At 38.7% G+C, this 27,362-nt stretch overlaps 1 protein-coding gene across 2 annotated transcripts; it reads right to left on the reverse strand.

The window, feature by feature from the left end:
• Nucleotides 1-1,116: 1,116 nt before the first annotated feature.
• mettl24 (methyltransferase like 24) lies at nt 1,117-25,901 on the reverse strand. 2 transcript variants are annotated; one of them, XM_056445537.1, is made up of 6 exons: nt 25,774-25,901; nt 19,662-19,902; nt 16,070-16,168; nt 14,590-14,702; nt 10,135-10,366; nt 1,117-2,160 (listed from the first exon to the last, which is right to left on the reverse strand). In XM_056445537.1, the coding sequence occupies exons 2-6, from the start codon at nt 19,896-19,898 to the stop codon at nt 1,837-1,839; spliced, it is 1,005 nt and encodes a 334-aa protein (XP_056301512.1). In that variant the 5' UTR covers nt 19,899-19,902; nt 25,774-25,901; the 3' UTR covers nt 1,117-1,836. The 2 variants fall into 2 exon arrangements, with proteins under 2 accessions (XP_056301512.1, XP_056301513.1); XM_056445538.1 differs by lacking the exon at nt 19,662-19,902.
• Nucleotides 25,902-27,362: the final 1,461 nt, after the last annotated feature.

The raw sequence follows: 27,362 nt of genomic DNA on the forward strand, positions 1-27,362 counted from the left end.
AATGTTCAATGAGCCAAAAAGTAACATTACAGGGACCGTCAAAGCATTACAGGGACTGTCAAAGCATTACAGGGACTGTTCAAGCATTACAGGGACTGTCGAAGCATTACAGGGACTGTCGAAGCATTACAGGCACTGTCGAAGCATTACAGGGACTGTCGAAGCATTACAGGGACTGTCAAAGCATTACAGGGACTGTCAAAGCATTACAGGGACTGTCAAAGCATTACAGGGACTGTCAAAGCATTACAGGGACTGTCAAAGCATTACAGGGACTGTCAAAACATTACAGGGACTGTTAAAGCATTACAGGGGCTTTTAAAGCATTACAGGGACTTTTAAAGCATTACAGGGACTTTTAAAGCATTACAGGGACTGTCAGAGCATTGCAGGGACTGTCGAAGCATTGCAGGGACTGTCAAAGCATTACAGGCACTGTCAAAGCATTACAGGCACTGTCGAAGCATTACAGGGACTGTCAGAGCATTGCAGGGACTGTCGAAGCATTGCAGGGACTGTCAAAACATTACAGGGACTGTCAAAGCATTGCAGGCACTGTCAAAGCATTACAGGGACGGTCAAAACATTACAGGGTCTGTTTTGTGAACCAATGAGTAATGTTCCCAGAACATTCAAAGAACCAAAAAGTAACAATCTAGGAATGCGGCTGGATAGTTGGTAGTTGGTGGGTCATTCTGCAGTGGTGACCCCTGATTAGTCAGGGATTAAGCTGAAGGAAAATAAATGAATGAATGACATCTGGGAATGTAAATTAGTAGTAGATGGTGCAGGTTTGAGGAATGACAGTGAGTAATGTTCATAACCCAAAGCTTCTCCTCTTTTATTTAACATGATATTTTTCTCCCCCTGAAAGTATTTTTTAATTAAATATCTGTCAGCTTCCTGACTCTTTTCCAAGCTCCAGGGATCCTCCAGGAACCTCTGGATGGATGAAGAAACATCAGATAATAAAGACAGAGGAGGAAAGGCTGCTGTCTCACAGAGAGGTTTTGTTCTTATTATTATATTCTTCAGGAATTCAGTCCGTGCTCGACTCTGTTTTCAATATTTTTATTCTGTTTTTTTAGGATGTTTACATAATTTTGGCCAGACAGGAGTTCAGCCATTACCATTCTGAAAGTTCTGTAAAATAAATACTGTAATAAAAATATGATTATACAACAATCCTGTGCTGCTTTTCTCAAAAACATCTTAAGCCTAAATAGATCATAGAGACATTATAGCCTGTGATTTATACGATTTTCTCCTGATGCTTTTAGAAAAAGGAAAGTTCAGTTTGGTTAATGGTGTATATGCACACAGACTTTTACTTTCAGCCAGCCAGCCTCTCCATGTCTTTCCATTATAATATCTCCACAATTAAGGTCTGTTTTCTTTAAAAATCTGTGACCTTCACTGCCTGATAGATATACAATATAAAGTGGCTTTCAGACCGGAGAAGAAGCTCTGCATTACATTTTATTCCCCTGCCATGTCTTCAAAATATGATATTTTAATTAACCCCAGTATTTTCAATAGAGTTTTTGTTTTCGCCTGCTGATCCTGATGGCGCTTGTGTTTAAACAGTCTTTCATCTTGTTTTCATGCTTCAACAACTGAATGAATGCTTGAGTCTATTTAACTGAATGTATTATAATGACTGAATGTATAAACTGAATGTATAAACAATATATATATATATATATATCTATACATATTGGATTGTTTACATAAAGTGGGAGGAGCTACTCAATGCCCTGCCCCCTCTTTATGTTACAACTGAGATTGCATCAATCATCGACTATTAAAAAACCTCTTGAATGCAGTGTGTTCTGCTCATTCCTGCGGCTGGAAGCGAGTGTTGACCCAGCCCAGGCTGAAGGATCCACTGGCGTTCTGGAGGTTTCGGTGCAGGATGATGTGTGGTTTGCTGGGGTCGCTGAAGCTGTGGTAGAGGCGGAAGTGAGCGCGCTCAAGCTCCCGCATCAGGCTGAACCAATAGCGCAGCACCGCCGGCTCGTCCCCGCCCACCTCGAACCCGGGCCAGTGCAGGTGCAGCTCCAGCAGGAGGACGCCCACCACCTCTAGCACCTGATCCAGGATCAGATTCTCCAGAAGAGCCCACTCTGCTCCCGCCACGTCCACCTTCAGCACGTCCACCTGAGAACAAGGCAAGTTTATTTCTATAGCACATTTCACACACTGTGGTAACTCAGAGCTTTACAGTTCATAAACAAGAATAAAAGAGGCAAGAAAATAATTCAAAACAGATTCAAATGTGTTTAAACAGGTTATAAAAGAATGAAAAAGAACAAAGATATAATAATGCAATCTGTGCAGTGTTCATTTCTGTCATTTTTTGTGATGAAAAAGTTTCTAGTGATGAAAAGTAAATAAAAATTGATGACGACAACTATAATCAAAATATATTTTGTTAACTGATAAAAAGAAGATGAGAATGTGATTAAGGGACATTTCTTTTTGGAAAATATCTCACTCACACTCATTTGAAAATGCGCTAGGTTCACGTGCACTGTTGTCTGCCGCGATCATCATGACAGCAGCCATTTACAGTGTACCTGTCCCACAAAACAAACACTGCTTCATTCAAGATGTCGTTCAGCCATGTGGTTATTTCTTACTGTAAGGATGTACTGATGCTGTAGCGCTATCTCCGCTTATCAGAGAGTCGCATTCTAACCAAACTGCCTTGAAGTAGGGGTGGACGGTACACCGGTGTCATAGTCATCACCGGTGTGACATTGCGCCACGACATGGATTTTCTAATACCGTCAATACCGTAATAAATCAATTATGCGCCTTGAACGGCTGCATTTACATCAATAATAGCTAATTCTAAATAATAAGGCATTCAATTTTCTTCAAACGTTCAGTTGTGGTCTGAATACATGTCCTTATACTACAGGGCTCGAAATTGCAACCATTTTGGTCGCATGAGCGCCCGAAATGTAATCTATGCGCCCTCATAATATATTTGGGAGCATTTGTGTGTCTGAATATAATGGTTGTAGTGCAATCTGATTTAATTTTCTCTAAAAACTTGCTGAATCGCTCTACCCTGCTGCTGTATTGGTTCATATTAGCTGTCAGTCACTCAACGCTTCCCGCTGTCAGATAACAGGGAGCTTTTGTTACTGCAGGAAATGCAAACGGCTGAAGAGTGAAAAGTGCACAGGTTTGCAAACCTCACCTAAAGTTATAATAATAATAATAATGGCGCAGATGACAGCGATCATGACATGAGGTAAATGTTGATCCGCCAGCTGAGATCAATCGAGTGTTTTCGGAGAAGGTGCCCGAATCTCGATGCGTTGCATTCACCGCGTGTTCAGCGCAAATGTCCGCTAAATATAAAATCTAACTCTGTACACATCATCGCCAAAGAAACTCACCTTTACTAAGTTTACTCTGAAACTACGGCTCATAACAAAGAGCAGTATTGCGCTGGTGGTCATCATGAGAATCCTGCTCTGTCTGCTCATAAATTGGTGCGGCTGACTCGCCTGCTTTATTCCACCAACACAGAGAAATGAAGATCAGCTCATAACGAGACTGAGCATTTAAAATGACCCAAACCAAAACTTTTAAAGAGTGATAGAAGTGAGACTTTCTTTTGTCCGTTCTTCCTTGAGATGTATATTATTTTGCTATTGAAAGTAATACCATGATATTATACCGTCACCGTTCAGATGAAAAATACCGTGATATTAATTTTAGGTCATATCGCCCACCCCTACCTTGAAGTTAAGCGAACTTTAATTTTTTACATACGTTTTTGCTTAAATTCCTCTGTGCGAGTTCACATTTTACAAGATAACACCTTATCATTTGCTAGTCATATGTCATTACTTATTTGCTATACAGCTGAGCACCATGTACTGTAACACAATCTACTGTGCAACAGTAAAGCATGCTATAGACTGACATTGCAAAGTGGAGTTAAACTAATTTAAGCCCTTTTAAAGATTTAATTGCATGAAACTGTTCAACAGACACGTTAAAATAAAGGGTTTGCTAAATAATAGGGAAGTCCTACACAAGTTTAGAACTAAATCTAAATTTGCATGTTCTCCCTGTGTTGGTGTGGGTTTCCTCCGGGTGCTCCGGTTTCCCTCACAGTCCAAACACATGCGCTATAGGGGAATTGATCAACTAAATTGGCTGTAGTTTATAAGTGCGAATGGGTGTTTCCCAGTGTTGGGTTGCAAATGGAAGGGCATCCGCTGTGTAAAATGTGCTGGAACAGTTGGCGGTTCATTCCGCTGTGGCGACCCCTGATAAATAAAGAGACCAAGCGGAAAAGAAAAATGAATCTGATCTGTCCACAGCACCAGCAGTTGATTGTAGAAACACTTGTCATGGTCTCTGTGTTGTGTGAGGAAGTGCTTCAGCTCCTGCAGTAAATGAGAGCATGTAGAAGTGAAGAACAGGGCTTGAGGAGTCTTAAAGGAGGACGAGAGAAAGTAGGACAGAGTCGAGGACGAGCTGCTGAAGGTGGACACAAGAACACACACACACACACACACACACACACACACACACACACTACAGCTCTACTGCATGACCCAGAAACACACGCACACACATACTCGTACCAGTGGCGTCCCCAGAAAATGTTCTTAGGGGTGGCCAGAAGAGGCCGCATCAAATCTTGGGGTGGCACAAAGAAATAATGAAGTCAGTGTAATGTTATATTTTAGTTTCTGGTAAATGAATTAATATGATTTTAATTCATTTAATTAATTACTTTTAAAATATTGCAGGGCGACGCAGTGGCGCAGTAGGGAGTGCTGTCGCCTCACAGCAAGAAGGTTGCTGGTTCGAGCCTCAGCTGGGTCAGTTGGTGTTTCTGTGTGGAGTTTGCATGTTCTCCCTGGGTTTGTGTGGGTTTCATCCGGGTGCTCTGGTTTCCCCCACAGTCCAAAGACATGCGGTACAGGTGAATTGGGTAGGCTAAATTGTCCGTAGTGAGTGAGTGTGTGCGGGTGTTTCCCAGAGATGGGTTGCAGCTGGCAGGGCATTCGCTGCGTAAAACATGTGCTGGATAAGTTCATTCCGCTGTGGCGACCCCAGATTAATAAAGGGACTAAGCCGAAAAGAAAATGAATGAATGAAATATTGCAATTTTTTCCTTGAAATAATTAAAATCAAATAAACAATAAACAAATAAAGATCAATATTTAGTTTAAAAACACTTTTCATATCTATAAATATCTGTTCAGATATTTTTCACACTTTTATTGTACAGCATACAGTATATGCCATGTCTAAAATTAATGAAGATTAATGAGTTAGTTAATAAAACAAATGAACAAACTGAACAAAAGGCTTTACTATACACATACACACACACACACACACACACACACACACACACACTCACTCACTATACAGACCATAATAATATCATTTATCCATATCCCTTTTTGAGCCACAACATTATTAATGCAGTTTCTCTATTGATGTATCTTCAGGTAAATATTAAATTGCTGCTGTCTATTGAAGGTGTGTGCCTGCTGTCAACGTTAATCGGGTAGGGCAGTGGTGGTTCTAGTTTAAATGACACCCTGGGCGAATACCCCATACACCCCCCACCCCCCTTAAATTATTAGATTTTTATTCAATAAATATAACAATTTATTTATAATTATTCTAAATAAATACAATTAGTAATAATATTATTATACAGTTATTATTCTAAATAAATAACAGAATTCAATCCTAAATGTTACTGGAGTGATATGCTAAGATCACTTAAGAAACCTTTTGCATGAATATTAATTATGACAATTTTAAAGAATACAAAATAATGTTTTATGGAATTATCTGTTGTCTTTGAGCCGACTCATGGCCGAGAATTAATGTTGTGAAGTCTTACCTTCCTGACTCTTTATCCCTCCTTTCTGCTTTAAAGCCATGCTTAGTGAAAGTTACATCATCACCATCATATTATATAAACTTTAGTCGACTAGCAAAACTCCCTGAATGCCGACACCTCTGCACAAAAGGTTGTTACTCCGGTTTCACGGCACATGAGCGGCGCGTATTTTATCGGAGTGCATGTAAACAACCGGGATTCACACAGGATGGTTTCTGCGCGCATGCGTCAGTTTGCTTTCACCAGCGTTGAACCAGCGCTGAGGGGGAGAGGTAGTGAATCAGCTATGTCAGTGGCACCAACAATAATTTAGTGGCTGCATTTTATTTATTTATTTATTGAAATATTGGCAATTTACATAAGTACATTTAAATTAATAATGTCAACAGCAAAATCATATTGGTATGACCAGAGTTTACCCAGGGGTGGGTAACGGCCACTTGGGGGCGCCCCTGACTCGTACTGTCACACCTACACACACATACATACATACATACATACATACATACATATACATATATATATATTTATATATATATATATATATATATATATATATATATATATATATATATATATATATATATATATATATATATATATATATATACACACACACACACACACATATTCACACTCATACAAACATTCGCACTCGTACTGTCACACACACACTTGCACCATCACACATACACTTGCACATACTCGCACTGTTACACATACATACTAACTTGCACACACTTACAATTATACACATACTTGCACTGTCACACACACTCCACACATGTACATATACACTCACACTATTTACCCCCACACAGACACATGACCTCTTTAATTGCTGTTTGCTCCGGTTAACCCCTGCCTGTCTGACCCTCTCACCCTGTAACCACCCTGTATTATTGTCACTACAATAATAACTGATTATCGCTCACTGAATCATTATAATAGCAATAATAATGCTTCTGTTGTGTTCTGATGTGATTTGTGACTGCGTATTAACTCAAATCATTCAGCGGAGTGATATCGAGCTGTAATGCGCTCAAAACCTGCCGGAACTACTTTAGCTGTGGCTTTATCTGACAATAAACAAACACCTGAGAGCGACCATCAGCCAATCAGATCCAAGCATTGCATAAGTTTATATAAATAATAATGAAGCGGAGATGATTCTTGGCTCCTTCAGCTCATGAATATGCAAATCATGAGTCATAATTTTGTCAAATCTGCTGCTGGCGTAATGAATTCATTAGCTTCTCTGTTTCAGTGTGTGTGTGTGTGTGTGTGTGTGTGTGTGTGTGTATGTGTGTGAAACAGATGCTGTAACTGCAGGATTGACACTTGCTCATGCACACAGAGGATCAGGAAGTCAGTTTAGGACAGGATGAATAAACATGAGGGAGTTCTTCACGGCTTCAGGGAAGTGAAGTTCATCTTTTGATATGTTATTCATCACTGATGGATTAATGCATGAGCGTTGCTGTTTTAGATGATTTCTCGACTTCTGCTGTAATCTCTGGTTCGCAGGAGAGATGTCTGGTCTGTGGGGTCATTTGTCATGTGCAATCTGGAACTTTAAGTTGATCTTATTATTTTAAATGATTTATTTTATGTATTTGTTGCTAGCATGTTTCTAGCATAAATTAGTATGTCGTTAGCATGGTTCTAGTATGAATTAGTATGTTGCTAGCATGTTTCTAGTATAAACTACATAGTATAATCTACATTGTAAAAGCGCTATACAAATAAAGGTGAATTTAATAAACTAGCATGTTGTTAGCATGAATTAGCATGTTGCTAGTATGATTAGTATGTTTGTTAGTATATTGTTAGTATATTGTTAGTAGTTAGTATATTGATATGTTGTTAGTACTTCCAATGTAAAGTCAATGGCAGTTTTTTTTACAATGGAAGTCTATGGGACAGTTGCAAGGGTGCTGTAAGTTGTTGCTAGGGTGTGGCTAGTAATTTGAAAGGTCATCAGTGATTGGCAGATTGCTAGTCTGAGTTAAATGAGCCCAAACTTAAGTCTCTATGACAATCTGGTACAAAGTTATGAGGTCATAAAGTTTGGTCCAATGTTAAGTCAATGGGACTTTTTCGAAGTCCCTGGGTCAGTTTTGGGAAAACCGTAAGTCGGATCAGTTGGAAAAGATATAGCAACCCGAGTCAGAGCAGTTTGGAGTAAGTTTAGTGGTTGTGGGACGAACGGTCTAGGAGGAGATGCATATAAAAATCAGTCTCAGAAGAAGAGGGATATGAAGTTCATGTAGTATAACAGTATGTTAGCTTTCTCAAGCCACCATGATTAGATTTACTTAAAGCATATTAAATATATATATATTTATATATATATATATATATATATATATATATATATATATATATATATATATATATATATATATATATATATATATATATATAAATCTAAATATATAGTGTATATTTAGATTTAATTTACTAGAAGCCAGAAAGTGGATTTTTCAGATCACAGATCCTGCAGAAGACCTACTGGAACCCGCAAGGAGCCAAGATTCTCACAGAAATCAGTCAAGGTTGGTGAAGGGGAAATCATGGTTTGGGGTTCATTCAGTATGGGGGCGTGCGAGAGACCTGCAGAGTGGATGATCAACATCAACAGCCTGAGGTATCAAGACATTTGTGCTGCCCATTACATTACAAACCACATGAGAGGGCAAATTCTCCAGCAGGATAGCGCTCCTTCTCATACTTCAGCCTCCACATCAAAGCTCCTGAAAGCGAAGAAGGTGCTCCAGGATTGGCCAGCCCAGTCACCAGACATGAACATTATTGAGCACGTCTGGGGTAAGATGAAGGAGGAGGCGTTGAAGATGAACACAAAGACTCTTGATGAACTCTGGGAGTCCAGCAAGAAGGCTTTCTTCACCATTCCAGATGACTTTATTAATCAGTGATTTAAGTCATGTCAGAGATGTATGGATGCAGTCCTCCAAGCTCATGATGGAGTCAGACACAATATTCATTCTGTTTCCACTGCAGCATGAGCACATATTCTATACTGGACATTATTGAAGGTTCAGTGAGCAGACTTTAGTCTAAGCAGAGTCAGACCTTACTGTCCTAATCAAATCATTAATAATCAAGACATGATCAGATTTTATTGTGCTCAAATAAGCCTCATCTAGAGGCCTTTACCTTTCATATAAGACACTTCTAACACCAAATCATCAACTAGAAGTCCAGTTATTATTTGTGTTCCTAAAACTTGGATAGGCCACAAGACTACTGTCAGCTAGTGTATGTCTGTATATGGAGTCAGTGTTTGATTTAGACAAAAGTCTGACATTTATATACATTTCTGCTAATTCTTCAATTGTTTTTCCACGGTTAAATTACATTAAATCATCCAACACATGAAGTAAATGTGTTGTTCACTGTTTATTCATGTTAGTAAATGCACTAACTAACATTTACTAATATAACCTTATTGTAAAGCGTATTCAAATAATTAATATGGAGCCTTTTCACGAGACTCTTGTGTTTAACACTCATCAGCATCTTAAATACTAGAACGTTTTAATATTTAGATTATTTAAATGCATTTATGCATGAATTATATCATCTTTGAATCAAATAAAAAAAAAAAAAATCCCGATTGGGGGTGTCACGGCGGCACAGTGGGTAGCACGATCGCCTCACAGCAAGAAGGTCACTGGTTTGAGCCCGGACTGTTTCTATGTGGAGTTTGTATGTTCTCCCAGTGTTGGTGTGGGTTTCCTCCGGTTTCCCCCACAGTCCAAACACATGCGCTATAGGGGAATTGATCAACTAAATTGGCCGTAGTGTATGAGTGTGTGTGTGTGTGTGTGTGTGTGTGTGAATGCAAGAGTGTATGGGTGTTTGCCAGTGTTGGGTTGGGGCAAAGAAAAATAATGAATGAATGATTGCATGTGCAAGAAATAATGCTCCATGATGACCAGATTCAACACTATGTTGAGCTAAAAACTGAGGTTCTGCCTAGCCAAAGACAAGGACAGAAGACGGAGCTGAACACGACCTGGGTGATCATCACCAAGCAGAACAACTGCATTCTGACAGTGAACTGCACCTGTACGGCAGGGTATGTGAACGCACAGGTTTACAGCTCATAAGGGTGAATAGATTTGCTTTCATTTGTGTGTTTGTGTGTGTGTGTGTGTGTGTGTGTGCGTGTGTGTGTATGTCTGTTTTTGTTTTCCAGTGCTGCTGACCTGTCTGTGGCCGAAGTGGTTGAGGATGTTCTTGAGCTTCCTGCTGTTGCTGTGCGCTCTGTGTGGGGGGACGGCAGGATTGGGGTCTCTCCAGTCCACTGAGAGGCGATGCAGCCACAGGTGCTGCTGCTGCTGCAGGTGAGCGGAGCTGATGCTGGGGTCGAAACAGTGGACGTCACAGCCGGACGAGGCCAGAGCACGCTCCACAACATCAGCTGAAGATGAGCCCAGCCTACACACACACACACATCAGATACACACACATCAGCCGGAGGAGGCCAGAGCACGCTCCACAACATCAGCTGAAGATGAGCCCAGCCTACACACACACACACACACACACATCAGATACACACACATCAGCCGGAGGAGGCCAGAGCACACTCCACAGCATCAGCTGAGGAGGATCCCAGCCTACACACACACAAACACACATCAGAAACACACACACACACACACACACACATCAATTGGATGAGGCCAGAGGACACTCCACAACATCAGCTGAGGAGGATATACATACATACATACACACATCAGATACACACACATTCATATATACATTATATATATTTATATACATACACATACATCAGACACATTCATATATTCAGACACAGATGCACACATTAACACGTACACACACACATTAGATAAATTCATATATATATATATATATATATATATATATATACACACACAAACACACATATACATACACTAGGGGCATTAATACATACACACACACACACACCCATCAGACATATACGCATGAGACAAAGTCATATATACGCACACACACATATGCATGAGTACACATCAGGCACGTTCATATATACAGACACACAACCACACACACACACCAGACCCATATATATATATATATATATACACACACACATATATACATACACATACACTAGGGACATTAATACATACACACACAAACACATACACACCCATCAGACATATACGCATGAGACACATTCATATATACACACACACACACACACACACACACACACACACACACACACACACATATGCATGAGTACACATCAGACACTTTCATATATACAGACATACACAACCACACACACACACAGCAGGCACATTCCCGTATACACACACAGCAGGCACATTCCCGTATACACACACATCAGTCTGTGCCCAAATTGGTTTTATTCTAAATCTCTTTGGACAAAAGTGCATGATTTATTCTTATTAAACATGAACACACACACACACACACACACACACACACACACACACACACACACACACACACACAGATGAGCAGTAGAATATGCTGATTCAGTAAAGCACAGGAAGTCCTAGAGAATGAATGAATAATGAATCCGGACGCGACCTTCACACTGAGGTGTGTGTGTGTGTGTGTGTGTGTATATATGCGTATATATATATATTTATATATTTTCTGTGTTTGTCTGTCTGCATGAGAGTTGCGTGTTTATGAGTGTATCTGTGTATGTATACATCTGTCTGTCTGTGAGTTGTGTCTGTCAGCGTGCGTGTGTAATGTGTATGTGCTCAGGTTTGTACCTGTTGGTTTCCGCTCCATTAATTAAGTCTAATAAGTCAGAGGCGGCTCCAGCTGCATGTTCAAACAGCACACACACACACACAGAGAGAGAGGGGACAGCGTCTGACTGATTCAGGAGTTCAGAGTCGGTGTTTAATGCACAACAAGACTGCATTTATTCATCAAAAGTGTAAAAATCTAAATGGTATCATTTATAATCTCACTCTTTATTTTAGTTTCAGGCTTTTAATTACTTGTGATTTTGATTTATATAGTGTTTAGTTAAGCTTTGGTTAGTTTAGTAGAGCTAAGCTGCAGCTTTTACATTTTTTTGTAGAATAAAGTTTTCGTATAATTTCTGTATATTACAATCAGCAAAATGTTTAGTTTTAGTATATAAATAAAACCCCCCCAAAAAAAAAGAAAATAATAATAAAATAAAAAATATATATGTATATATTATAAATACAAAACAAATATTTATTATAAATCAAAGTATTATTGTTATTATACAATTATTAATCTAAATAATCTTAATTGTGACTGGAAAACAATGTAAACATACGTGTGGACAGCACATTTGAGCTCTTAAGTGGCTATATAACCTCTTAAGGCTCAAGGTGTTTTTTTTAATGCATTTTTTATTTCTCTTTGCTATTTGGGCTTTTTGGAACCTAATTAGAATAAAAATCTTAGTATCATCTTTTAATACGATGTACTTTTAGAAAAAAATGATGTCTATATATGTGGACTCATAGTCCGAATTGACATAAAACACTTTTTCCTGACTGTTTTTAATGCATATATAACATGTACATTTTTTTTTACTTGCTTTGACTATCAGAGAGTAAAAACAACATTTTTTCCCCCTATTTTGTACAGTTAAAATAATGTTTGGGACATTTCATATGCTGCAAAACAGTTGCAGGATGACACTGTATGTCTGTAACAACATATAAAACATTCAAAGTAACTGGAGTGATATGCTAAGATCATTTAAAAGATTAAATCTTTTGCATGAATATTAATTTCGTTTGAATGAAATTCTACTGACAGTTCAATAGAATACAAAAAAAGATGTGTTATAGGATTATCTGTTGTAGACTTGACACATGGCAGAGAATTAACGGTAGGTTTATTAAGTCTTACCTCCCTGACTCCTCATCCCTTCTTTTTGCTTCACACAAAAAAATCTATCAGGAGGCATGCTTAACATCACCATCGTATTTAAACATTAGTTTTGTCGACTTGCAAGATAAAAAAAGGCTGTTTCAACGGTTTTACAAAGCATGAGCAGCAATTTTTTTTTAGCATACATGTTAACTACAGAGACTCGCACCTGCAGAGGAGCAGCAAGTGCGACAGGCGAGCGGGTTCTCTGCGCACACGCGAAGATGCGTCAGTCCGCTTGTCAGTTTGCAGTTTGATTAAACACATTGCTTTCACCAGCGTTGGTTCAGTTGCACATAGAGAATAACGTCTTTATTCCGGGATGACCACTCTTGATAAATGCACTTGCATATAAAGTAAATCATATCTCAAAGCATTTACTGGGGCACTGGCGTAATTGGGTCTAGCGACGCCCCTGTGTATATGTATATATATATATATATATATATATATATATATATATATATATATATATATATATATATATATATATATATATATATATATATATATATATATAGTGCCTATTTTAAATATTTATTATTTCTGAGAGACAGCGCATCGGCGGCCATTAGCCTGTCACTGAGGAGACCAAATACAGTTGACGTTGTCTATCCCCAAGATGGCGACAGACCGCATAATAAGCCCTTAGAAGAGAAAAACCTGCGTCATTTCTAACTGCAGCTGATCAAATCTTTATTAAACTGGTAAGTGACATTCTAAGTCGATCTCTCTCTCTTGTATGTTGTAGTGCTGTGTTTATACAATACAGTAGTAATTGTGGTGTGTTAAGTGTGAGATGGGACTCACATTATCAGGAATGTGTGTATTTTGTGTTGGTCACTCTTTGTGTTACCCTGAGTTACTTTTTGGTTGGCCATCTGTTTCTAATGAGTCTCCCGTTTTTGCAACTGCAGACTAGTTAAGTGACTAAACAGAAAGAAAGAAGAAATGCCTGCATGTGTTTAGCGTTTTCCCTTATCGCAAACACAACAGTAATCTGCTAGTGTTTGCTTTGCTTTGGCTTTCTCAGGGTTAATCATTGTGATCTCCCAATTGCAGCAGAGAAATACTGGGAAATCTCTGTAGACTGATGGTATTTCATGCTGTTCAGCCTTATAATCTTAAAATGTGAGCAAAATCAGCTGTTCTGTCATCACTTTAGACATTACGCTAGAGAATCATTCAAACACTAGCTCTACAGTGATGTTGGTGAATGAGCAGCGGCTTCTGCTGTTCTGACGTCAGCTGCAGATGTGAATGAGTGGTGGAAGAAAGTAGTTCCTCATACAAAAGGGTTTTTTAGACACTCAGTGGTTGATTTCCTTTTTTATATACACGATTATGCCGTCAAACTGTTGTATAAACGCAATATCACACGAGTAGCAGTGCCATATGGCTGTATATCAGCAATGGTGGGACACTAAGCCAACGCACGCCTCCCACAAGTGCTGATATACAGCCATATCACACTGCTACTCGTGTGATATTGCTCATGTGTATATATATACTGTTTAAAATTTATTCTAAAATCAGTTCAGTTTTAGAAATAATATATCCTGCCGCTGTTTAGTAATGTGTAAAAAGTATTAATGATTATGAATATTGGACTGTTTAAGAGTGTTTACTTGTCATTGTGTGATTTTCTGCTGAATGATCGTGAGCGGTGTCTCAGTCAGTCTGCAGCTCAGTGTTTATGACTATAGATGTGTGTTAATGTGCATGGTGTTGATGTGTGTAACCTGAGTGAGTAGACGCGGCAGTGTTTGGATCGGATCCGCTGAGCCAGACTGAACCTCTGGTCCAAACACAGAGTCCACGGCCCATAACCCTCTCTGTGTGCATCACATGACACCTACACGTACACACACACACACACACACACACAAATCATTGTTTATCATTATCTGGATTAATAATGAATTGTATTTGGTTATACAATCAAAGTAATGGACAGAACATAACATTTTACCAGATATATATTTCAAGATACTAGTGTGTGTGTGTGTGTGTGTGTGTGTATATATATATATATATATATGTACACACACACATACACACAGTTGAAGTCAGAACTATTAGCCCCCCTATTTATTTTTCTGTTTAACGGAGAGCAGATTTCTTCAACACATTTCTAATCATAATAGTTTTAATAACTCATCTCTAATAACTGATTTATTTTCTCTTTGTCATGATGACAGTAAATAATATTAGACTAGATATTCTTCAAGACACTTCTATACAGCTTAAAGTGACATTTAAAGGCTTAACTAGGGTAATTAGGGTAACTAGGCAGGTTAGGGTAATTAGGCGAGTTATTGTATAATGATGGTTTGTTCTGGAGACTATTGAAAGCTAGCCTAAAGGGGCTAATAATATTGACCTTAAAATGGTGTTTAAAAAATTAAAAACTGCTTTTATTCTAGCTGAAATAAAACAAATAAGACTTTCTCCAGAAGAAAAAATATTATCAGACATACTGTGAACATTTGCTGAATCTGTTCAACATCATTTGGGAAATATTTAGTAAAGAGGAAAAAAAACTCAAAGGGAGCTAATAATTCTTACTTCAACTGTGCATATATACATATATATATATATATATATATATATATATATATATATATATATATATATATATATATATATATATATATGTATGGTATATGTGCGTGTGTGTGTGTGTATATATATATATATATATATATATATATATATATAGATAGATAGATAGATAGATAGATAGATAGATAGATAGATGTATATGTATGTGTGTAATAGTATCATCAACTCTATGTTAATGAATGCTCCAGCATACTGTAGTATGAACTATAGTGAACTGATAAACTGTAATCAACACTATAGTATACTTTAGTATACTCTAGTAGTTTTTACTAGAGTAAACAGTTACGTATTGAAGTATAATATACCCTATAGTTGCTGAAAACCACAGTATTGGGTCATTTGTTTATATTACTGTAGTTGTTGTGCTCCCATAACAACTGTAGAATCACCACAGTAGATTAATTCAAGTGCTTTACTATAGTATTGTTCAAAAACCCTACAGTATTTAATATAAATTACTGCAGTATTTTATATGGGATTTTTTTCTCTGTAAAAAAAAATATTGGAAAAAGACCTACAATAATTTATCAGCGTGCGTGCGTGCGTGCGTGCGTGCGTGCGTGCGCGTGTGTGTGTGTGTCAGCAGATGGACTGGACCTGTGGTGTGGAGATGTATGAGAGGAATCGCTGCGCCTCCTCCTGTAAAGCAGGCGTCCCATTGGCCCACGGCTCCAGATCAATCCTCCACCGCAGCACCTGCACGCACGCACACACACACAAGGTGAGCATTGCTTTTTTTTTATTTTTATTCTTGACTGACCTAAGATTCTGTCTATCTATCTATCTATCTATCTATCTATCTATCGATCTATCTATCGATCTATCTATCTATCTATCTATCTATCTATCTATCTATCTATCTATCTATCTATCTATCTATCTATCTATCTATCTGTCTGTCTATCTATCTGTCTATCTATCTGTCTATCTATCTGTCTGTCTGTCTGTCTGTCTGTCTGTCTGTCTGTCTGTCCATCTTTATATTCGTCTGTCCATCAATTGGAGTATATAGTAAATGCCCAACAAAAGAAATCTAATATTTTTACAGACTCCAAATCCTGCCTCCAAGTGATGGAATCTACCAAAAGTGACCATCCTTTGATTGATAATATTTTACTGAAAGTTCACCATCTACAAAATCAGTTTTATCACATCATCTTTAGCTGGATTCCAGAATATGTCAGGCTTTCAGGAAATGAGCGAGCTGAAGCAGCTGCTAAACATGCTTTGAAGCAAGTGGTGAACAAATGCCAAATTCCTCCATCAGAGATGAGACCTCTTATCAACGTTTACATTTTAAATAAGTAGCAAGAGGAGTGGGATTCATTAGAAATTAATAAATGACATGAAATACAACCTGACATCTCAAACAGACATTTTAAGACTTGATTTGATCTAGTGATTTTTAACAGATGTCGTATTGGACACACAAGATTAACTCACGCCTTTACTTAAAGATGAAGACCCCACTTAGTGTTTGTGCTGCACAACTCCCCTTACTGCACGACACATTTGACTGGACTGTCCTGCTTTTAATGCTTCCAGAAGCCTTTCTTTATGAAATGAACTCTCTTGAGGACATTTTTAGCAAAGCGACACCAGTAAAAATGGTAGAATTCTTATCAAGTATTAACACTAAACATCTTATTTAACTTGTGTATTCATTTGTTTGTTGTTGTTAATTGTTTATTTATTATTGAAATGTTCTTGCTATGAAAATAGCCAAGGTTGCTGACATAGCAATATATAAAAAACACACACACATTCCCCCACAAGTCCAAACACATGCGCTGTAATGGTATTGATGAACTAAATTGGCCGAAATGTATGAGTGTGTGTGTGAATGAGTGTGTATGGGTGTTTCCCAGTACTAGGTTGCAGCTGGAAGGGCATCAACTGTGTAAAACATATGCTGGAATAGTTGGCAGTTCATTCCGTTGTGGTGACCCCAGAATAATAAGCCAAAGGAAAATGACCGAGTCGAGCTGCCGAAGTTTCCAGCTGTTTTCTTTCTTTCTCTGTTTCTGGACTTTAATCAGTTCCAGATCCGCCGTGTTGTTTATCAGCGCTGCGTTTCTCCAGCGCCTCTTAGAAATGTCAAACAAACGCGACTCAACACGAGCGCAGCATCTGGACTGTTGAAGAGAAGAGATATGGTGAATCTAAATATTAGCTGTAGATCTGTAGATCTGCTAAAGGTCAGTACACACCAGGGTTATTATAACTGAGATATTGTTATGCTTTTATTTACAGATGTTTGTGCATTATGAGGGTTTCCCTTGCTATTTATACTAAGGTGGTGTCGTGCGCTATAAAGTTTAAAACTGACTGTGTTCAGGGTTGGTTCTGTGAATTATGGTACAAACTAGTTTCTGTAAGGGTGATTCTAGCTACATTTTGCATCTCAAAGATAAATCTGTAATGAAACTTATATTAAATTATATTAGATTAGATTAGATTAGATTCAATTTATTGTCATCTCACATGTACAAGTACAAGGCAACGAAATGCAGGTAAATGGAAAGAGCCCCTATTATGGGTTTTAGAAAATGATCTTCATACAGTATGTCACACAGCTCTGAGTGAATGAACACATCCAGCTGAGGGTTAAATCTAAAAGTGCACCTTCTTTAAAACTATTGATTCTTTAGGGAAATAGTCGACTCAAGAGTCGAGGAAATGAATTGGATTTGGATCTTTTGCCTGATTATGTTGATGTTGAAAAGGTACATCACCAAATATGAACTGCTGGTTCTGGGAAAAAAAACGTGAACGCGCAGGGGATCACAGGACTGATCATGATGTGAAGATGATGATCACTGATAGATGGAGATTCAGAGGGGAATAAACGGTTAGAGTTAATTTTCACAATACCACAGTATAGCCAACCGTGTGCTGTGTTTGTTCCTGTCATTTCTCTGATGATTTATACAATAACCTGCGCTGCAGAGCGGGACTCGCCAGCCATTTGCTATTAGAGGAAGAAGCAGCAGAGACTATTATGTATGGGACTTTGACAGGGACTTTGTCAGTAACTGTTACAGTTCAAATGGACCAGTTTCTTCTTCTTCCAGATCAGAACATGTAAGTGTAATTAAAAGTGTTGCCTGGTTTTGTGTAGTTTGCAAAATATGTGTTTAACTGTGTGTTATAACTTAAAATCACTTCACACAGTGTACAGTTGAAGTCAGAATTATTAGCCCCCCTGAATTATTACCCCCCCTTTTTATGTTTTCCCCCAATTTCTGTTTAACAGAAAGCAGATTTCTTCAACACATTTCTAATCATAATAGTGTTAATAACTCATCTCTAATAACTGATTTATTTTCTCTTTGTCATGATGACAGTAAATAATATTAGACTAGATATTCTTCAAGACACTTCTAAACAGCTTAAAGTGACATTTAAAGGCTTCACTAGGGTAATTAGGTTAACTAGGCAGGTTAGGGTAATTAGGCAAGTTATTGTATAATGATGGTTTGTTCTGGAGATTATTGAAAAAATATAGCTTAAAGGGTCTAATAATATTGACCTTAAAATGGCTTTAAAACTATTAAAAGCTGCTTTTATTCTAGCTGAAATAAAAAAATAAGACTTTCTCCAGAAGAACAAATATTATCAGACATACTGTGAACATTTCCTGAATCTGTTCAACATCATTTGGAAAATATTTAAAAGAGAAATAAAAATTCAAAGGGGGGCTAATAATTCTGACCAACTCTATATATCTCTGATCGTCCCATGCCTAAACAAGAGCCTCAACAGCCTCTGTTTAAAATGCAGGCGTGTTGTGTGGAGGTCAGAGGAGCAGGATACATGAATGAGCTGCTGTTTCAGACTCTCTGTGACGAGTGGCAGAAACCGGAGAACAGAAGCGTGTTTGATCTGTGTGCTGGACCTGATTTACATTCTGTCTCCAGCTACTTTATTTGTCCATCAGATGAGATTCTGATCCTGATGTGGAAGAAACGAGGGCAACACTTTACATAAAGCGGTGTTCACAAGACTGTTATGAAACCCTTATGATCATGACACCTGAATATGAGGCAGATTTAGATGCTCATGACAACTGTTATTAAAATCTGCATGAACGGCACCGTTTTTTATTTCTTTTCATATTAATATAACCGTGATTCGTTTTTTTGCCCAGCCCTAATTCTGATAATTATGACAGTGATCCAGCACTCACGGGTCTGTGTTGTTTGTGTGGTGAGCAGCAGGTAGATGTGCTCTTCAGGTCACTCTCCTCCTGATTCCTGCGCTCTGCTGTGTGTTGGTGGAGTGTGTGTGTGCTGCTCCAGGCCGTCAGACTCACGCACACGCACAGCAGAGTCAGCAACCCACACACACGCAGCAGGAGACTCTTCCTCGTCCTCATCCTCTTCATATAGGAGCACATTCTGCTACCGTCTCCATCCGTCACCATACATCTGAACACACCATACTCTTACAGGTTACATTTATACAGCGATTATACACTGTAAACAATATCTGCTAATGAACAGTTTGGGTGTTTTTGGTTTATTTACAGCTGTGAATTGCAATATGGTATGTTGGTGACCCAGGCTCATTCTGAAAATGTACCCCTATATACATTTCTGGAGAGCACCAAATATGTCTCAGGAGCTATGTTTTTCCGCAGTTTTTGTTTCCGTCAATCCACCAGAGGGCGCTGTGTACACTTTTTTTTTTACATCTCAAATTTCTCTCACGAGTGCCATTCATGCCTGCTGTTCTCACATAAATCCACCAGAGGCCGCTGTTGACTGACTGACTGACTGACCGACTGACCGTCCGATTGACCCACCCTCCACCTTCCCTAAACCAACCAATAGAGTTTTCAAAAGCCCGATTGACCCAATCACACCCTTCCCTAAACCCAGGGGTGTTCCTGGAGGGCCGGTGTCCTGCTAAGTTTAGTTCCCACTTGCTTTAACACACCTGCCAGGAAGTTTCTAGTATATCTAGTAAGAGCTTGATTAGCTGGTTCAGGTGTGTTGGAGCAAGTTGGAGCTAAACTCTCCAGGACACCGGCCCTCCAGGAAGGAATTTGGACACCCCTGCCTGAACCCAACCGACAGTGTTTTATAAAACAATCCAGAAAAAGAAAAGCTCGCTGATTATTACCCTTTTTTCAGATCTTAGCACAGTTTCACCCTGTTATTTACTTGTTTATTTAATTTTTTTTGCTTTTGTTTTTGTCTTACCTGCTTTCTGGAACCATTCTTTGCCAGACTCGAACCCTGTGATCGTGGTCAACTCCGCTCTGTGTCTCAAGCATGCCGATGTACATGGTGAGCTACTGGGCAAACTGGTATCAGTGGAAAAGCTGTCCACACAGAGGTAAGCGGTCAGCTGGTAGTGTGAAAAGGAACTGCGCCATGCTGCCCCGTAGCATTCGTTTTAAAATGAAATGCAGTCCCTTTATTAATCTGGGGGTGCCACAGCGGAATGAACCGCCAACTTATCCAGCATATGTTTTACGCAGCGGATGCCCTTCCAGCTGCAACCCATCTCTGGGAAACACCCATACACAAGACCACACACTCATTCAAACACATACACTCTCATAAAACAATCCAGAAAAAGAAAAGCTTGCTGATTATTACCCTTTTTTCAGATCTTAGCACAGTTTCACCCTGTTATTTACTTGTTTATTTAATTATTTTTACTTCTGTTTTTTGTTTTTTCTGCTTTCTGGACCCATTCTTTGCCAGACTCGAACCCTGTGATCGTGGTCAACTCCGCTCTGTGTCTCAAGTCTGCCGATGTACATGGTGAGCTACTGGGCAAACTGGTATCAGTGGAAAAGCTGTCCACACAGAGGTAAGCGGTCAGCTGGTAGTGTGAAAAGGAACGGCGTCATGCTGCCCCGTAGCATTCGTTTTAAAATGAAATGCAGCCATAAGTACCTCTGGCTACATAATTCATGCTCTCCAGAAATGTATCCAGGGCTACGCTTTCAGAATGAGCCTGTGTTGCAATGTTGATCTCTGCTCTGTTCACTTTTGATGATGAAAATGCAACTCTACAGTTTAACACTGTGACTTTTATTGACATTTTAGACGTTTAAAATAATATATAAGAAATAATATGTAGAGAGATAAGTGTGTAGAATAACAGAAAATGTGCTGCAGTTTATTACAAGGTTTCTGTAGTGTAATATACAACACCAACCCAGACAATATAGACCTGCACACTCAGAAATAAAGGTACACGAGATGTCACTGGGGTGGTACTTTTTCAAAAGGTACACATTTGGAACTTAAAGGTCCATATTAGTACCTCAAGGGTACATATTAGTACCTAAAAAGTACAAAAGTGTTCCTCTTAAACTTTTTAGGTACTAAGGCATACTTTTAAGGTACCAATATAAACCCTTTAAGTACAAATGTGTACCTTTCAAAAAGGTACCACCCCAGTGACAGCTCGCGTACCTTTATTTCTGAGAGTGCAGACTATTAGAAAGACTTTAAAAGTCACTTTTTAAACGTTTCAAGGTTAAATGTTGTTGGAAGAATGATCAACATCCCATAATGCAACTCAAAAGCAGAAATACATGGAGAAAAATACAAAAAAATGAATCACAAAATACTGAAAACTGCCAATTAACTGATATATTTTACAGTGTGCAGCTGAAGACATTCATTCATTCATTTTCTTTTCAGCTTAGTCCCTTTATTAATCTGGGGGCGACACAGCGGAATGAACCACCAACTTATCCAGCACATGTTTTACGCAGCGGATGCCCTTCCAGCTGCAACCCATCTCTGGGAAACACCCATACACACACTCATTTACACTCATACACTACGGGCAATTTAGCCTTTCCAATTCACCTGTACCGCATGTCTTTGGACTTGTGGGGGAAACCGGAGCACCCGGAGGAAACCCATGCGAACACAGTGAGAACATGCAAACTCCACACAGAAATGCCAAATGACCCAGCCGAGGCTCGAACCAGTGATCTTCTTGCTGTGAGGCGACAGCACTATCTACTGCGTCTCCCCAGCTGAAGACATAATTAATATAAATAACTTTTTAAAATAATTGAGTATAAGTGATGTTTAACCGAGCATGGACATACTACAGTATGCTGGACCAAGAGTCGTAGATACTATGTTATATACAATTATATACAATATAATCCACTAGAATGGTTCAAAAGCACTGAAATATTTACTATAAATTACTTCAGTATTTTTTCATGTGGAATTTGTCACAGTATTTCATCTACAGTCTTATGCAAAAGTTTGGTCACCCCTGATCATTTTCATAATTGCAGCCATAACCTGCTGGCCTTTCAAAATAACAGTTTCCTTTGGGTATATTTTATACTCGATGGAAAAAGCAACATTTCAGTTCAGACATAACATTTATTTAATCAACAGATGCAATGCAATTTAAGTCCTAACACAAACCGACAGGTGCAAAAATGTGGGCACCCCAACAGAATAATGGCATCAGCCTGTTGTAGAGCCACCTTTTGCTGAAACGACAGCCTGTAGACGCTACCTACAGTCAAGAATAAGTCTCTGAATTCTTGCTGAAGGCATTTTGGGCTATTCTTCCTTACAGAGACTCTTCAGTCAGGTTTGATGGGTGCCGAGCGTGAACAGCCCTTTTCAAATCAACCCATAGATTTTTAATGATGTTCAAGTCTGGGGACTGTGATGGCCATTCAAGATCATTGTATCGTGTCTAAGCATGAATTCCCTGGTAGATCTGGAACTGTGCTTTGGGTCACTGTCCTGCTGAAACATCCAACCCTGTCGTAACTTCAGCCTCTTGACTGATTCCTGAACATTGTTCTTCAGATTTGCTGATACTGGATGGAATCCATGCGACCATCAACTCTGATAAGGTTGGCAGTACCTGAGCTTTCCACACATCAGCACAGCATGATGGACCCTCCACCATATCTTACAGTAGGGAGCAGGTTCTTCTCCTGGAATGCTGTGTTGTTTTTCCGTCATGCAAATTGCCTATGCTTGTGGCATCTGTCCACAGTATATTTCTCCAAAATGATTCAGGCTTGTCCAGATGAGCCTTTGCATGCCTCAAATGACTCTTCTCATTGGTAAAACACAGAAAAGGCTTGTTCTGCATCACCTTCCATTACACAGTTCTGTGTGAAGAGCGCTCTGGACTGTGGAGCGACGTACAATGACATAATCAGCAGAAAGATCTTCCTGAAACTCTTTGGAGGTGGTCTGTGGTTTGTCTGTGACCACTCTAACCATTCTCCACCTTTGCCTTTTAGATATTTTTCTTGGTCCAGCACAAGAACTGTTCCTGTGGCCTTCCATTTACTTACTATATCTCCGACTGTGGGGATAGAGGCTTTAAAACTGTGTGATAGCTTCTTGCATCCTTCTCCTAATTCAAGTTGAAGAATTATCCCAGTGTTTAGGTCATTAGGATGTTCTTTTGAGGTTTCCATGTTGTTACATTCAGGTTCACAATAAGGAGAAGCACAACTAGCCGTCAGCTATCTTAAATATCCTACTTCATGATTGGTTGCTCCTGTGTTAGGATTGTTAACGTTCACTGAGTCACTCAAATCAATGTTGTGTTGTAGTAAGTGACTACAGGTTGTGAAATCCACACTAAAGAGAGGGTGCCCAAACTTTTGCATAGCCTATTTATCAGTTTCAGTTTAATTTCACACATCTCAATAGTTCTACACTACATATTTCTAACTGTAAAACATCACATTATATAGATTTCTCTAGAAACCGACTGGAATTCAACTGCGATCTTCTCTTATACCACAGCTATGCTGATGACACTCAGATCTACCTAGCCTTACTGCCTAATGACTACAGCCCCATTGACACCCTCTGCCAATGCATTGATGAAATTAACAGTTGGATGTGCCAAAACTTTCTTCAATTAAACAAAGAGAAAACTGAAGTGATCGCGTTTGGGAACAGAGATGAGGTTCTCAAGGTGAATGCGTACCTTGGCTCTAAGGGTCAAACAACAAAACATAAGGTCAAGAATCTTGGTGTGACTCTGGAGTCAGATCTGAGTTTTAATAGTCATGTCAAAGCAGTCAGTAAATCAGCATACTATCATCTCAAAAACATTGCAAGAATTAGATGCTTTGTTTCCAGTGAAGACTTAGAGAAACTTGTTCATGCCTTTATCAGCAGCAGGGTGGATTACTGTAATGGCCTCCTCACTGGCCTTCCCAAAAAGACAGTCAGACAGTTACAGCTCATCCAGAACGCTGCGGCCAGGATTCTGACCAGAACCAGGAAATCAGAGCACATCACACCTGTCCTCAGGTCTTTACACTGACTCCAGTTACATTCACTATTACAAACACTATTATGTTTGTCTCTTTTTTTCATTCTTTTATAACACTTTTTATCTGTTTTTATGCTTATTTGTTTTATTTTATTTTAATTTTTTAACATTTTTATTATTAGTTTTTATTTCTCTTATACTTGTCTCTTTTATTCCTGTTTATCTAAAGCACTTTGAATTGCCACTGTGTATGAAATGTGCTATATAAATAAACTTGCCTTGCCTTATAAAGAAAGAGCACATAATTATGCAGCCAAAGAGGGGGTCCAAATTTTTGCATAAGACTGTATACATGAATGACCGTAATACCTTTAACCAAATATCATTGTTCATTGTTTGTTCATGTTAGTAAATAAAATATCTAACATTAACAAATACAACCTTATGGTATTACTTTGTCATGCAGCTGAGATAATAAATACTATAGCAAACAGTGCTGGGCAAAGTTACTTTTAAAAGTTATACACTATAATATAATCTTAATAAAAAAATGGCAAATATAATATAACACACTTTCACACTACTTTCCTTAAAATTAACAAATATTAATAATAATAATATGCTTTATTTCTAATGCACTTTTAAAACCTAAAGCGCTACAACAACAGAGAAAATCAAACATGCAATAAAATAAATACTCAAATATAAACATGGTAGAATGATCTAAAAAGAGGAGTGTTTAACTGCATAGCGGACGCATTCCTTACTGAATAAGGGAGAGTTAACTCAGTGCATTAACTATTGAGCACAACTTTGCATATTAGCAATGCATTAGTAAATGTTGAACTATGATTAATAAATGCAGCACACGATTATGCACAATAGTTTAATGTTAGTAAATACATCAGCTAGCATTAACTACTGATGCATCATTCTAACCAAGTAACTTTACCCATCACCAATAATAAGTCTATTTCATTACTGTTAGTTCATGCATGAAGTCTGAAGGTAATATCTGCAGTGTGTGTGTGTGTATTATCACGCACCTCCGTCATCCGCTGTAGATCCTGCTCTTCTGTTCTCCATGTGTGTGTGTTCATTCAGTCCTGTGGTCTTGTGTTCAGTTTCTCTGCTTCTGGAAACATGTCCTCCAGCCGCCGCTGCTCCTCCAGTGTCTCTGAGCGGAGGGGAAAAAACACACACGTCACTGAGACGCACACACACCCTTCTGCCTCCTCCCACAATCTTCTGTAACTCTAGACACACACACACACACACACACACACACTCCGCCCCTCAAGCTCCAGCACAACATTGAACATTATTCTCACACACACACAGAAACACACACACACAGAAACACACACACATTTATGTATGTGTAAATTATCAGAATCAGAAAGAGCTTCATACGCCGAGTGTGCGCAAACACACAAGGAACGTTTTGTGTGTTTTTTCAGGAGCTCAGGGTACTGTACAGTGCACACATATCAGCACACGAACACCGAATGACATTTAAATAAGTGGTAAATGAAGTAAACAATACAAATTCTAAAGTTATAACTTTACCAATAAGAAATACAAATATTTATATAGTTAAATTTTTTATTTGTACAGTTCAAAAAGCCAACAATGCACATATTGCACATAAACCATCTAGATGTATTTACAGTGGTGGGTATGGGAAGCATTCAGACCCCCTTACATTTTCCACTCTTTGTTATATTGCAGCCATGTCCACCCAGCAGCCCATACTGACAGAAAAACACAGAGCTGTTGACATTTTTGCAGATTTATTAAAAAAGAAGAGCTGAAATATTACACGTGCTGCGTCCCAATTCGCATACTATCTGTCCTAAATAGTATTTGAAAGTAGAATTAGTATGTCCCAAATCGTAGTATGTTGAAAAGAGTATGCCAAAGGTTCCTATATGGTTTACTATATCCGGTAAAAACTCGAAGTGTAGAAGCGCCCATACTCTAACCGCTGATATTACCCACAATACGTTGCACGTAGGACGTGAATTCGATTTAGAACTACAAACGCGGGAGAAAAGTGTAAACAAACTACAAACATGATGGATGCGCGAGTCCAACCGCCAAGTAGAGAGGCTTCGGTTGAGATGTTTGTATGACTGTTAATTAATATCTCGCCCACTGGAACATGTTTTAATCGCGTTTTCTGTGTTATATTTCATCTGCAGAATCTTTCATCTTCAAATTCGACTAAGTAAAATAACTAAAAGGTGTGTAGAAGAGCTGATCATCCAGGATTCACTCCAAGATTCCTTACCGAATTACATGGGGTAATGGTGGATGATCCCAGCTGGATTGAGGAATCATCTTGTACGTGTGGTGTTGCAGGAAAGACGAGAAGTTCAGTTTTTGCCTGGTTAAGCTGTAGGTGATGGTCTTTCATCTAAGCTGAGATATTCTTCAGGCAGTGCGAGATCCCAGCAGCTACCTTGGCTTCATACAGATGTAATGAAAGATAGATCTGTGTGTCATCGGCATTGCAATGCTAAGAGAAACCATGCGATTGGATGATGGTTCCTATTGATATGTAAATAGAAAATAGTAAGGGACTAAGAACAGATCCCTGAGGTACTCCAGTGGCCAGCTGATGAGCTTTGGA

The sequence above is a fragment of the Danio aesculapii genome, chromosome 20, assembly GCF_903798145.1.
Source record: "Danio aesculapii chromosome 20, fDanAes4.1, whole genome shotgun sequence".
NCBI lineage: Eukaryota > Metazoa > Chordata > Actinopteri > Cypriniformes > Danionidae > Danio > Danio aesculapii.